The sequence below is a fragment of the Oreochromis aureus genome, linkage group 15 (assembly GCF_013358895.1).
Source record: "Oreochromis aureus strain Israel breed Guangdong linkage group 15, ZZ_aureus, whole genome shotgun sequence".
In the NCBI taxonomy this organism is placed as follows: domain Eukaryota; kingdom Metazoa; phylum Chordata; class Actinopteri; order Cichliformes; family Cichlidae; genus Oreochromis; species Oreochromis aureus.
This window is the reverse complement of record NC_052956.1, coordinates 34,308,976-34,323,773: the sequence shown is the minus strand read 5'-3', so window position 1 is coordinate 34,323,773 and position 14,798 is coordinate 34,308,976. Positions and strand designations below refer to the sequence as shown.

The 14,798-nt window shown below is 39.1% G+C and overlaps 1 protein-coding gene across 1 annotated transcript; it reads right to left on the bottom strand.

Moving 5' to 3' along the window:
* Positions 1–591: 591 nt before the first annotated feature.
* LOC116328451 (cartilage oligomeric matrix protein) lies at positions 592–13,156 on the bottom strand. The gene is made up of 19 exons (XM_031750251.2): positions 12,936–13,156; positions 8,466–8,539; positions 8,298–8,349; positions 7,897–8,045; positions 7,538–7,675; positions 7,276–7,353; positions 6,349–6,501; positions 6,030–6,134; positions 5,689–5,796; positions 5,441–5,600; positions 4,549–4,667; positions 4,158–4,210; positions 3,862–4,055; positions 3,613–3,791; positions 3,461–3,509; positions 3,059–3,255; positions 2,522–2,694; positions 1,361–1,500; positions 592–929 (listed from the first exon to the last, which is right to left on the bottom strand). Exons 1-19 carry the CDS (start codon positions 13,000–13,002, stop codon positions 871–873), a joined length of 2,247 nt encoding a protein of 748 aa, XP_031606111.2. The 5' UTR covers positions 13,003–13,156; the 3' UTR covers positions 592–870.
* Between the last annotated feature and the right edge of the window lie 1,642 nt (positions 13,157–14,798).

Sequence of the window (14,798 nt, the reverse complement as noted above, 5' to 3'; positions counted from 1 at the left end):
ATTATTATATATATCAGACCATCATAATACCTATAAAGCCAATTTTAAATTGAATGATCATTAACGTAATTTTTACTAAAGGAAATGTAGTTTACCTTCCTCTGTTATAGACTGTGCTATAAAACTTCTCAGTCTGAGAAGTCGAGCTGATTCTTAAGTGCTTGCATTATTTCTAATGACCAGCAGGGGGCGATTCTTCTCAATGCTAAAATTAGCCAATTTGTATGGAACTCTATAAGAAAAATGACCCTACTGCTCACTCGATTTATGCCCACAGTAAACATTTTACTCATAAATGTATTGTTTCAGTTGCTAGCTTCAGGTTCTCTTTAATATAATTTAATTTTCATTTTGTAAATTATTTACCCATTTAGAGTAAATTTGAGAGAAAAGCATGACCTGCTTTGGGGAGTGACTACATTGTCATATACAGGTCCCTTATGGTGAATGTCCAGTATCTTATTGACATCAAGTTTAAAACAAAAAACAAAAAAAACAAGATGGTAAGCGCTATAATCCCCAAGTGGATGCATCTAAACAGGGATATGTCCATGTTTGATATCCATGGTTTCAGTATGCACAGACATCAGATTCCCACACAACAACAACATTTATTCATTAGTGACAGTCAAATCTTTTCAAGTGTTTTTTCTGAAGTGGAAAATGTTATATAATATTTAATCTAACAATATACCACTTCCCTGTGAACACATATTACCATTGCTGTGCAGCACAATCAATCAATTTTCACTGGAGACATTTCCAACACTTCTGCTGGATTTTTAATTAAACTTTTATCGCCGTGATGATCTTCCTTCTGAGATCCAGCTGTGCATTGGAAAGCATTCTGTTTGGGCCGGTTTGTTGTCATCAGGCTACCAGCTGGACCTGCTGGGCTCTGTAGGCATCAAAATCCTCTGGAAGAGTGTCTGAAGGAACACAGTGGAAAGCCAGTTCGTAATTCAGTTTGAAAAATCACACATTTGTGGCAGCATTCATGGCTCTGCTAATAATAGCATACTTCCAGTCAGTGCATAACTGGTTAACAAAAACACGCCAAATAACCAAATTAGCCAAAATCAGACATGACTGGCTTCAAAAGCTAGTAGGGCACTTGGAGAGCGAATCCTCTGCAAGGTAAAAGCAATGTTTTTCATATTTAGGAAAGTGTTCTAAATATAGCCACTAAAACTGAAATGGCTTCTGTTTGATTGCTTTGTGAAATTTGGCTCGGTATTTCCTGCTGACAAAGGAACAAATGGCACTAGTTCTTTCCTTGGCAGAGGAACGTTGTTGAATAAATGAAAAGCACTTCGTGGCTGCAGTCCAGCCTTTCAACTCTTCTGAATGCTTCACTCACCGTTGCAGCGATAACGCAGGTTGGCCCAGATAATGTTCTCTTGGGAGAAGCAGAAGACTCCCAGTCGGCCTCCTCTCATTGTCGCGTCTATGATGACGCCCGTGTCCGCTACCATTTGAGTGCCCTCGTAGAAACGAACTCTGCAAACCGACAAAGCGCAGCAAGCAACATTGCATTAACAAAGTGTTAATAACACTTACAGAATTACATTTTGTGGCCGATTCTTTTTCTCTAGCACCACCAATGTATTCAAATTTTTACTTTTATTGAAATATTTATAAAACTGTTGCATGTATTTGCTGTACATGTTCATCTATTCTCGACTACATGCCTGTGGCACTATCATGTTGAGAAAATGTTTCCACAGACACACAGATGTTTCCACACATTTGACTATGACACATACATAAATACACACGAGTTTGCATGGATATCTTTGGAAGGCCCCTTATAGTAACCGTAACCATCCCGGCTACATACATAACCACAACTTAAAAACCTCATTCTAATTTTAGGCCTAAAGCAGTACCTAAACCTTTAACCCGGCCTTTGAAGGTGTGTCACGGGCCCAGAGGTCCTCACTTTTCCAAAATGTTTTAATTTGTTGTCCATGATCGACAGCTGTTTGTTCAGTGACCTCTTGTCCCTCATTGGGTCAGATGGCTCCAGATTCAGGCCAGTGATGGTTCCAGCATTGGGGATTAATTTGTTGATCCTGCTGGCATCTCTGATACTCATGATTACTCAGTTTTGTTGATCAGACCACACCCAATTCACACAAGCACGCCTGTGACACTATCATGCTGAGAAAGTTTTTCCACAGACACAGAGACACTTCCACATATTTGACTATGACACACCCAATAGATAAATAAATACAAAACCTTTGTCTAGCCCCTTATCGTACTCCTAACCATCCCCTCTACATGCATAACCATAAATTAAAACCTTATTCTAATGTTTAACCTAAAGAAAATCTCAAGGTCCTCACTTTTTCAAAATGTCCCCAATATAATGGTCCAATGCTCAAACCGGTCCTCACTAAGATGATTAAACAAATATACACACACAGACACACACACACTCTCTATCATGACATGAATGTTATTTTCCAGCCTGTGGCTCATACAAAACATCAGCTTCAATTGTGTGTCACGGTACCTGATGTAGCCGTCAGCAGGCCGGTGCTGGAGGAACCAGCGGTACGAGGTCTTATCTTTCCAGCCAACATTGCGAGCGTCTTTCCACAGGAGCTTCACCTGATCGGTGGTGTCGCCCGTGTGCCACAAAGCGTTCCGCAAGTTTTCACCTGGACCTGTGTTTGATTTCACTGCCTTAAGAAGAGTAAAAAAGGGATAACATGTTTGCGATCACATTTTGTTTTTTTATTATAGATTAGACAACTCATATGTTTGTATGCCTCTACTAAGTCTACAGATGCTCAACAGATTTACTACCATTTTCTGACCATGGCAACTAAGCCACAAGGCGGTGAAAATAATCATCTTTTAGCTCATTATTTCATTATGGATACTTCTTCAAATGGACTGTGCTGCAAAACTTTGACCCTATAAAGCATTAAAACCATAGATTAAATATTAATACAACTACTAGTTACAGCTCATAGTCTCTTTACGACTAATCCGTTATCTTGAAGTGGAGCTGGAATTTCTTGCAAACAGTACAGCAGTGACATACCTTCAGTTGGATTCCTGGTTCTGCCACGGCTCTGAACGGGTTTGCCTGCCAGTAGATCTGCTCCACCTGCTTCCACATCACCACGTAGAAGCTGGAGCTGTCCTGGTACGCAAATATAAAACCTGCATAGTCGTCGTCCGTTACCGTATTAACATGAAATGTTCCTTCAAAATCTACTCCGCTGAAAGCTGTGTAACCTGCAGGACAAATTATTTCACATCAGATTCTGTTTTTAAAGTGTAGCGTAGACGTTTAGCTCTATGTGCAGCAGATTAAAGCAATGGGCCTGTTGGTAGGTGGATTTGGTTTCCTTTAAACAAAACCAGGCCATTTTCGGTCATTTCAGATGGCAGTTTAATATTTATATTTTATATTTTCTTGAAATGTCAAACAGTTTTTTACCAACAGCTAATCCAGGATCGCTGTTCATAGTCTGGACGATCTCTCTTCCCTGTACAAACAGAACAGTGGATTATAGAGAAATGTTATTTCATGACAAGTTATTCTTGCAAAAAATAGAACAGCAAAAATCAAAGAAGCCATAATCGCTTGACCTGGTTCAGCACCACCCAGTTAGGATCGATTTGTGCGTCTCCTTCTGGATCTAAAACAACTGTCTGGTACTCCCTGAAGTCAGTGAGTGTGACCTCTGCGTTTTCTGGACAGACGTCTATTGGGTCAATTATGGTGTCGTTGTCGAAATCCTTCTCACATACATTACCCACGCCGTCACCTGGGAGGTACGGTATTAGGCGTAAGTAAAGCACAAACTTTTACTTTAATATGTCAACAGTGTCACACACCATCAGAATCCTCCTGCAGAGGGTTGGGGATCAGACGGCAGTTATCAGGACCAGGTGGCAGCAGGTCTGGGATCCCATCGTTGTCATCGTCGTCATCACACTCGTCTCCCTTTCCATCTTTGTCAGTATCCAGCTGAGAGCTGTTGATGACAGCTGGGCAGTTGTCCCGAGAGTCTTGGTGACCATCGCCATCACTGGACAAGAGACAGATGTTATAGCAGGTGCAAATTTGACTTGGAGTATGAAAACAGATCCAGGTAAATACAAGTGACTTGACTGATGAGCTCACACAATACCTGTCCTTGTTAGTGTCACAGGGGTCGCCAATCAAATCATTGTCTGCATCCATCTGAGAAACATAAGTTGAGTTGAATTTCAGATATGAAATTTTCCAAAGAATAACAAGCAGACAATGGCAATGATAATCCCAGCTAGGAAAGACAATGTGGACTGAATAATACCACAGACACTGGCAGCATTATCGGTTATTTTAGGGTGTTTCAAATAAAACGCACCATGAGTGTGATGCCACATCCTGGAGTACACGCTATACCAAATTACTGTTGCAAACTAAGAACTTAAACCACTAGAGGTCATTAAAAGCAAGATTTTCTACTTAAGATTAACTGCTTAACTTCTCATGCCTTTTTGCAATATATTGATGTAATGTGTGAAGACACTTCTCACCTGGTCAGGGTTGGGATCATAGGGACAACTGTCGCAGGCATCTCCCACTTTGTCACCGTCTCGATCTTTCTGGTCAGCATTTGGGACCCTTTTGCAGTTGTCAAGGTGATTGGGAATTCCTGGGGTTAACATTGGGAATGTTAGAAAATATTATAGTAACCCGAAGACAGGCGCATAGCTTTAATTTGTTGTCAGTGATGGACAGCAGTTTGTTCACTGTTCTCTTGTCCACCACTGACTCAGATGCCTCCAGATTCTGGCCAGTGATGGTTCCAGCCTTGTGGATTAATTTGTTGACCCTGCTGGCATCTCTAATGCTCATGATTACTCAGTCTGGTTGGTCAGACCATACTCATTCTCAACTACACACCTGTAGCACTACCATGCTGATAAAGTATGTTTAAAGGAAACCAAATCCACCTACCAACACAGAGACATTTCCACACATTTGACTATGACACACCCAATAAATAAATAAATACAAAATCTTTGTCTGACTCATTATCGTAATCTTAACCATCCCATCTACATGCATAACCATAATTTAAAACCTCATTCTAATTTTAAACCTAAAGCAAATCTCAACCAGGCCTTTACAGGAGTGTGTGTGGCCCACAGGTCCTTATTTTCTAAAATGTCACCAATCTAATTGTTCAAAATGGTCCTCACTAAGATGGTTAAACAAGTGCATGTGCACACACACACCCTGTCATAACATGAAAATCTTTCCAGTTTATAGGTTGTAAAAATCTCACTATGTATCAAATTCACATTCAAATCACATCTCAAATTAAAGGCATATCAATGCATGTCAGTGTTTCAAATTAACAGCCAGAGTAAACAGATCTTTTTATTAATATAGATTTAAAATGTATTTGTACAAAGTCTTTACCATCGCCATCGATATCTTCATCGCATTCATCTCCGTATTTGTCCACATCTGTGTCTTTCTGGTCATTGTTTTTGATGGCAGGACAGTTGTCGCAGGCATCGCCAAAGTCATCCTCATCGATGTTCCTCTGGTCCACATTGGGCACCAACACACAGTTATCCTGTGAAAAAGATGTTTTAGTTCCTGAGAGCAAAGTTACATGATTTTATTATATTTTCTTTCAACCTCAGCATCCTTTGTGTATGAACCTGTGTATTTAAGATCCCATCCCCATCTGCGTCTTCATCACAGGCATCTCCAATTCCATCACTGTCAGCATCTTCTTGACCAGAGTTTGGAACAGTGAGACAGTTATCCTGGAAGAAACATAAGCAGATGGGTAAGTTTTAATGAATACTTTTGTTTTCTATAAAGTGATACAGGCCTTCTTTGATCTGGGATTGAGGTTTGAATTTAAAGTATGACAACATCTTCTTTTATGTCACATTTTTATAGGATCTTTGATCTTCTTCACAGTTAAATAAACTGTGTTTTTATATGGGTAACTTTCAGAGACTTCTCTGAATATCTAGATATTAAGGAGATTTACCTTGTTACAGTTACTATCAGGACACTCCAGTTTTTCATCTGGGAAACCATCGATGTCGGTGTCAGGACCACACACGTAGCCATTGCCAGCCCACCCGACTCCACACTATAAGGATGGAAAATGTTTTAGAAGCTGTACATAATGTTTTTATTGGCTCTGTTTTGTGGTCTGCACAACATGACCATAAGTGCTCAAACAGCTATTTCCCAATAGCTGCTATTATTGTTATAACATGATGAGGAAGGAATGTTGTAATAGCTTTGATAACACATCAAAGCTAAATCCAAGGAGCTAAAACGTAAAAGTTTTATTTGCTCACCTGGCACTCGATGGTCCCCTCTCGATGGACGATGCACTCTGCACTGGCGTGGCAGGGGTTGGGTTGGCCATTGCCACAGGCTCTCTCAGGCTTACAGCCTTGTCGCTGATCCCCAGTGTAGCCTGTCTTACAGGGACCACATCTGAAAGAGCCCTAATAGAACCATCCCACCATGTCACAGGTGCCCACATTGGTAGTGTTAGCATGGAACTTAAAACGCAGCGCTTCAGACAGCAAACGAAGGAGAAATATTAGTCCTAATATTACACATAAATTTAGCATGGGATATACTGCATTTATACAAGTTCACTGAGTTCACTGTGGACTTAACTATGCAATCTTTAACCCTAACTGATAACCCTGTTTAGTTTGATGCATATCCACTAATGACAGGTTAGGGCCTTTCTATGTGGAGTGTACACCTTCTCCTTGGGACCATTTATCAGCCAATTGGTATTCAATCCACACGGAAGGATGTTATCAGTGAGTAAAAATCCCTCTCCGCTCTCCATTCAAACTGAAGCACATGTACAACCACAAATTAGTCCTGGTGACCTGCCAAAGCTGTACCGTGTTTCTAGGCTCCAGCACCCCTGCAACCATGAACTGAGTAGGCAGTTAAGAAAATAGATGGATGGAAATTGTTTTCATTTAAATGACCATTTTAGGAATAAAGTTGAGAAAAAACATTAAGAGACTGCTCAAAAACATTCTGTTGCAATTCGTCTTGGACACAGTTACATGCAGTTAACCCAGAGGATTGTGTTTCCAGTACTGTATCGGCTGTAAGGTAGGACTGCTGCTACTACGGCCAAAAGTGATTAAGGATGAAAATAAATCAAATATTCAGACAACACAAAGAATGACTTTAACTGAGGCTTAGATCTAATCAGCAATTTCATGGAAATTCACAGTGTTCATACTTACGGGGGTGTTCAGACACACAGAGTTCGCTACGCAGCCTCCATTGTTGGGACTGTCACACTCATTAATATCTCTGCATACCTTAAAAAGGACAGAGATTTAAAGACAAATGCAGAGTCACTTGAATGGTCTTTACCATTAAGACTGAAAAAGAAGGCAGAAAGAAAAATGAGTCGCAGAGAGAAGGAAGTTTGTTTAAGCGGCCACGAAAAGTCCAAATTGATCTCATGTTGAATCGATCCATAAACCGCTGCATGGTGCCAACCTGTTTGTTGGCGGTGGCGTAGGCAAGACCGACGCCCTGGACCTGCGGGCCAGTGTATCCAGCGGGACAGGAGCTGCAGCGGAAACCTGGGGATGTGTTGATGCAGCGAACACCCATGTGGCACGGTTTCACAGTGCACTGTTCGTAATAAGGAGACAGACACACACATCAGGATGTTTTTAGGATGAGGACCTGCATTCATTTAGATGTCCCCTTCACTGGGTTTCTAGTAAAGTCTAAATTTTAGCCATTTCGTCACTTTCTAGTTGCTGATACAGGCAGAAAGTTTTCTGACTTTACAATGTTTATACCTGTAACACTTTACTGTCAGCAACTGTTTATCAAATCTCTGCTCATACCTCGTCCACGTCAGCGCAGTGGGTACCGTTTCCTTCCATGCCGTGAGGACAGGGTCCACATTTTACACCCTCGGGTGTTTCCACAAAGCTCACCCCAGGGTGGCAGGAGTTGGGCACACAGGTGGGTTGAGGTTGCACACCCCCCATTGCTGAGAAAAGAGGATATCAGCAGTTTTCTCTTTTAGAGTAGCAAATTATTAGTTATTTCCTTTTTTCTTCAAATCTCTCTCCCATTTATTCTAATGGACTACATAATCATAATATTCATAGTTGTGGAAAATTATGGATAATGGTTTAAGTTTGATAAAGATAATAATTAAATTTCAATAATGATGTAATAATGTGCGTATTCTCAGACATAAACATAATTCCATCATTGATAAGTGAGCTTGTGAACTCACCACAGGCTTCACACTCCATCACTGTGTTCTTTAAGAACACAATCTCCTTAATCTGGAAAGTACAACCAACAGATTAAATACCTTTTTGCATTTCCTCAGCACCCAGAGTCAAACAGTTATCAAATGCAAGTAAAGGTAGTTAAATATATTTTTATGACGGAGCTTTACCTGCTGCTTCAGAAGCTCTTTAATCTCACCCAAGACAAGATTAGTCATTTTAATCTGACTGATAATTTCTCCATCTGGGTTTGAAGAGAGAACAAACCAATCAGTACGGGAAAACTTTTATATTCCCCCCGTGCTGTTGAACAGAGTAAGGAATCTTTAACACAGCTTCTCCAGACATCCTGGTTTCATATTGGATAGCTTGAACCCTTTCTAAAGTTGTTATATTGTGTGAGCATTACAAGTTAAAACACATCATTGCACAGAAGAGGTGTGTGGTGTGGCTCAAAAAAGGTCATTTGTTCAGGGGTAATTTTTGTATTTTACTAAAAACAAAATTGTTGTCTGCAAATTTAAAAAAAAAACATGCTTTCTAAGGAAAACTAGCATGTTTAGAAATGCATTATTGAAAATTCCTTGGGTTTTACTTTTTTCAGTAATGAGTAATCTAACGAATTACTATGTCTATCATTACAACGCCATTACCGTTACTAACAAGAAAATGCGGTGCGGAAACGTTACTATTTTTCAACACACAGACGGTTGAAGCTGTCTTCTTCTTACTGGGAGCGGGGGGGCGAAACAATCACACAAGAGCTGCTGATTGGCTGAGGAAGAATAAAGTAGTCGTGGTAAACCAATCACATAGCTGCAAATAACTTTGTTGTTTGGAAAACCTGTGCATAGGTTTTTAAAATTTACAATTTATATTTGCATTTCAAGTTATGAAAATGATTCATTAAACATGTTTGTGGTTGTTACAGTAAAAAATATAACTTTTTTTCTACTCTGATTTTATGTTTTTTTGTCTTATTTTAAATAGTTATTTTTCCTAGTAATTTGAAGATGTAACTAGTAACTATAACTAATTACTTTTTCAAAGTAACTTGCCCAACATTGTCAATGACCTATTCACATTTGTTTTCAATTACACATTTTTCTGTTGTTTAACCTTTAGTCAGATCAGTTAGCTAGAAATAACTAGTGTTAAAATTTACCTACTGAAGTATGGTATTTAAGTAAAAATATGATTTTTGATCGTACCGAGCATGATCTAAGAAAAAAAAGTGGGACCTTAAATCTACAACTTGATTCTCTGAAACTAAAAACAAAAGAAAAAATAACAATAAATAATCATGAAAAAATTCAAGCAGGAAACCTTTAAAAATAATGAAAACATAAAAGTTTAGACAATGCAATTTTATATACATAACAAATATGAAGAAACAGTTAATAAGAACTTTGCAGTAAAACAAGAACTCAAGTTATAACTACACGAAGCAGGTTTGGTTTATTGCTTTGTTGCACTGCTTCACTTTTTCTGTGGAATTGTTTTGTTGGATGAAAGTGGCAGCTAGCTGGGGAGCAGTGTTTTGATATGTGTGTGGAGGGTCCTGTACAACATGATCCACTGCATGTTTAATGCCAAAGTCTAATACCTGGCATTCCTCCACCACCACAAGACTCATTCGAATCCACAGCCCACACATTAACTGTAGTCAGAAGTCAAAAACAAAATTTTCCCAGAAATGGAATGATACAAGATTATCCGGAAGATATGGGACATTTTTCCAGCTCACATGCTTTCTGGAATTAAGCTTATGGGTATCCTGGGATGCTTGGTTTCAGTATGATCTGTAGTTTTGGTGCAAAGTGCCTTCATTTAACCACAAATCAACTATCGAGTGGGAAGTTTAATTTATAGATATAATCACAGCACTTTAACTGCAGGAATAAGAAGTTATAGGTTTCTGACTTACTTTAATGTTTGTGAAATAGTTATATTAAAGTCTAATATGTCTGTCAAACTGAAACTCAGTGGTTCAATATATGTATGTATATATATATATATATATATATATATATATATATATATATATATATATATATATATATATATATATATATATATATATATGTGTATAAACATTAGATTACTGTTTTTGCAATTTCCCTTTTGAACTTCTGTTCTCGAATTAAAAACCCATAATCTGATTCACTCAGAGGCAATAAGATGAAGAAAAAGTCTCTTAGAGGATAAATATAGTGACTTAATCTCACTTTTTCACAAAGCCTAGTTAAAAAAATTTCACAGTGGGGGAAATAATTACCTAATCCTCAGCTGAATTTGTAAATTTACTCCCTCACAAAGAAACAAACCGTCTGTAATTTTTCATTTATTGGAGAAAGACGGAATATCAGGGAGAAGATTGTAGAACTGGACGAGGCTGGAAGGAGCTTCAACACCATCAGAGGGAAGCTTGTTGAGAAGGCGCTAACTGTTGGGATCATTTGGAAATGGAAGAAATATAAAATGGCCATTAATTGCCCTTAATGCATCTATGCATGACTCTACCTCATGGACTGAGAATGATCATGATAAAGGTGTCATATCAGCTCAAAACTACACAAGAGAAGCTTGGACCACAGACACTACGAACATCATTGATGATACACCTCACCATGATCGACTGAAACTTGCAAAGCCTCCATGTTCCCCGAGCTCAGAAAGACACATGTACAGGCCTGTCTTAACATCTACATCTGTGAATATCTAAACAGTTCAGAGGAGGCTCAGGAGAAAGTGCTGTGCTCAGACCAAACCGAGGTCTTTGGCATCAACTCTTTGGCGACCCGCTGTATTTGGAGAAAGAACACGATTCCCACAGTCCAGCATGGAGGTGGAAACATTACGCTTTGAGGCTGTTTGTCTGCTGGGGGTCCAGGACGACTTCAGCGCTTTGAAGGGACAATGGGCGGGGCCATGAAGCATAAAATCTGGGATGAGAAACTCACTGAAGATGTCTTAATGCATGTTTAGTAATCCAGGTAACCATATATCCACATGAACAGAATCAACTTTCTGGGAACACTGAAGAGAGTTTGTGAATGGGTCTTCCACCATGACAGTGACCTAAAACACAGTGCCAAGGCAACAAAGGAGGGGCTAAAAAAAAGTAGATTAAGGTCATGAAAGACTGGAGCCCTCAGTCCTATAGAAAGTCAAGGAACCTAAAGGATTTAGAGAGTTTCTGTAAAGAGGAGTGGGCCACAATTGCTCCTGAGATGTGTGCAAACCTGGTGACAAACTACAAGAAACATCTGACAGCTGTGGTTACCGGCAGGTGTTTTTCCACTAACTACTAAGTCAGGGGTGTCCAACTCCAGGCCTCAAGGGCCGGTGTCCTGCAGGTTTTCGATATCACCCTGGGTCAACACACCTGAATCAAATGATTAGTTCATTACCAGGCCTCTGGAGAATGTCAAGACATGTGGAGGAGGTAATTTAGCCATTAAAATCAGCTGTGTTGGATCAAAGATACATCTAAAACCTGCAGGAGTTGGACACCCCTGTACTAAGTCATGCTCTGCTTGGGGATCAAATACTTTTACTCAGTGAACGCAGTTCAGTTTATAACTTTTTGTTAAATTTGATCTGTCAAAGCTTTGATCAGCAGTTGATTCTTTATATATCCAGTTTTTGACATGCTTCACAACATTCATCTGCTAACAGCATCTGTCTTGAACAAATTCTATAATGTGTTTTTTGGAGGTGTTCCTCTCAAAACAACCTCCTGCTAGGACCATAAATAACACAATGAGTGGAGCGAGGGTGAAGCAAAACATTAAACTGTGGCTAAAAGACAAAAAGACCTGATAATACAGTAAGTCTGAATAATAATGCAGGTGACAACACACTGTATCCATACGTTTATTGTTGTTTTAAAAATACCATTTGCAGGTCAGTTCAGCCGCATGTACCGGGCACCAAAAGCAGAAATCTCCTGAGCGTGTAGAGCAGGAAATGTGTTCTTCTCGTTAGCGGCAACTGTGTTTACCGAATGAATTCCACAGCAGAGAGAAGAGATACTGGACATAAATCACTGTCTCTGCTAATGGAAAGGAGGCTGAGTCCTGGACGACAGGAAGCTCACTGGGATTGTTTTCCCTCGTTGTGTGCACAGAACTTTCCAGCCCTCGTGATCTTTGAGCTCCTTTACAAGTCAATTTGTGTTCCTGCCCAACTATTTTTCTAATTTTTCATAAAAAATCTCTACCTCCCCTAAAAATAAATATTTTAATTAATAAATAATTCATATTGAAATAATTAATAAAATCTGGATTTGAATTCATTTAATTTGCAGCTTTTTGTCATTTTTCTTATGTAACACCCCTTTCTCTTGTTTTGCATAGCAGTTTCCATTAATAACATTTCATTTATCAGATTAATTACTCAAGAAAACACTAACCTGTCACAGAAACTCTAACAAAAGCTGCAACATCTTCCCCAGATGGTTAAATCAGTTTACATTTTCTAATGCTTTAAATTATGCCTTCTTTCTCTGCTGCAACTCCACATCAGTCGTTATATTTTGTTTGTGTTTCTTTCAAATTAAAACTCTAAAACTTTACCCTTTACTCATATTTACTGCTAATGCTCTTTAATCTTCCGATATCAAACATATTTCTCACCTCTCTGTCCTGCGACGGCGCTCCCTCCTATGCAGAGCACACAGGTCAGCCCCAGAAACCACAGCATGTCTTCACCTCTCCAAAAAGCACCAGTTCAGGTACAGCAGGTTACTCTCTTCCTTCCCTCTGCTCCTCTTGTGATCCTTAACCCAACAAAGGTTCTGGGATATTTCCTTCTCTACTTTAGGTTTTATACACCACTTCTACCCCCCCCCCTTCCTGTGGTTTACATCTCCATCCCTTCCCTTAAAGCTCCAAGAAATAGGAAGAAGAAGGCGTCTGGTTACACAACAAAATACACCCCCACAATGCGGTGTAACAGCGGCATCACTTGCTGTGTTTTTTGGTCACGTCACTCCAAAACGGCACAAGTAAAGAAATCTGTTCACTTGTTGTTTTACACTGATGCTGAAGAAAGTGTTTCAAGGGTTGTTTGGCTGCTGCTTTTGGATTTCTGTGTTGATTATTCTTTAAATGGTTGTTTGTTTCTAGAATATCCAAGGATCCAAGGTTCAACTAACCACATAATGAGTACAATGAAAAGAAATGAGCAGATGTACTGAAGCTGTTCCAAACACTTGTGGATTGCTCCATTACAAAAAAGGTCAAGAATATTTTTTCAAGCTTTGTTTAAACTGTGACAAGAACAAAACGAAAGAAACTGTCCAAAGAAAAAACACCAAGATCAGTTAAATTATTAGGAAATGAAAAATTCCATCCATTTTCATATTTTCAGTAGGGTGATCAAAAATGCAATCTCCCCACAGAACGCCCCGGACCTGTCACCTCAATTTGAGTCAGGTGACAGGTTAAATTCACAGACAGCGCTACATGACATAAACTAGCCTTTATATGTGTAGTGTTTCATGTCCTCTTTAAGTGGAACTATTACTTCATACACTGGGGTTTTAGAAATATCATCACATTTACTCACAGTACTATTTTAATCTGTAGCACTTACACAGACACCTCTAATGGTGTGCAGATGAGATTAAAAGCTAGCAATCAATCCTAATACATGGAAGCACGTGCAGAATAAAACACCAACACTTTTATCATTAATAATTACGAGCAATGACATAAGCTACGTCTACAGGAACTGTATTATTTTCACTGATGACTGTCAGAGTTGTATTACTCCCGCAGTAGGGTTAGTTGTCAGTAATGAGATCAGCAGATGTTGGATGTTTTGCTCCAGATCAACTTAAAAAGCCGACAGCAGTCAAAGTTACATTCATACAGTCAAAGCACTGTATGTGATAGATAGATAGATAGATAGATAGATAGATAGATAGATAGATAGATAGATAGATAGATAGATAGATAGATAGATAGATAGATAGATAGATAGATAGATAGATAGATAGATAGATAGATAGATAGATAGATAGATAGATAGATAGTAAACGCATCGAGCAGATATTTCCCGTCTCTGATCTTTACTGCTGTGAGGAATGTTAGGGTTAAAAGCCGAGTAGAACAACCTCCTGCAAACTTCATTAGTGATGGTTTGCTGCCTGTGCTACAGTTTGTGAACACATCAGGGGGCTTCTCAGCTTCTGAGGACATGACTCGAGGTTCACCTCTGCCCTTTTCTGTTTTCTCTTTCTTGTTTTTTTTGGGTTTGCTTGTTTCTTTTTTTAACCTCCCAGCAGCTTCAGGGTTACATAATATCGACTGAGTGCCAGAACTGCATGTAAAAAGAATTATATTTTGGCCCCGGACATGTCTTTAAATGATGAGAATTAAATTTTTAGGGTAATGAATAGTAGTAATGAAAACTGGCTTTTGCACCACGCTGTAGCATAAAAAAGCTTCACATGGAGAAACAGGGTATACTTCTGAATTAGAATTCCCAAAATT

Coding starts and splice junctions, on each gene's coding strand:
- LOC116328451 (XM_031750251.2), bottom strand. CDS start 13,002: ATGCTGTGGTTTCTGGGGCTGACCTGTGTGCTCTGCATAGGAGGGAGC. Junction 7,354..7,537: donor ACGCCACCGCCAACAAACAG/GTTGGCACCATG, acceptor GTCCTTTTTAAG/GTATGCAGAGATATTAATGA. Junction 5,797..6,029: donor CTGATAGTAACTGTAACAAG/GTAAATCTCCTT, acceptor TGTTTCTTCCAG/GATAACTGTCTCACTGTTCC.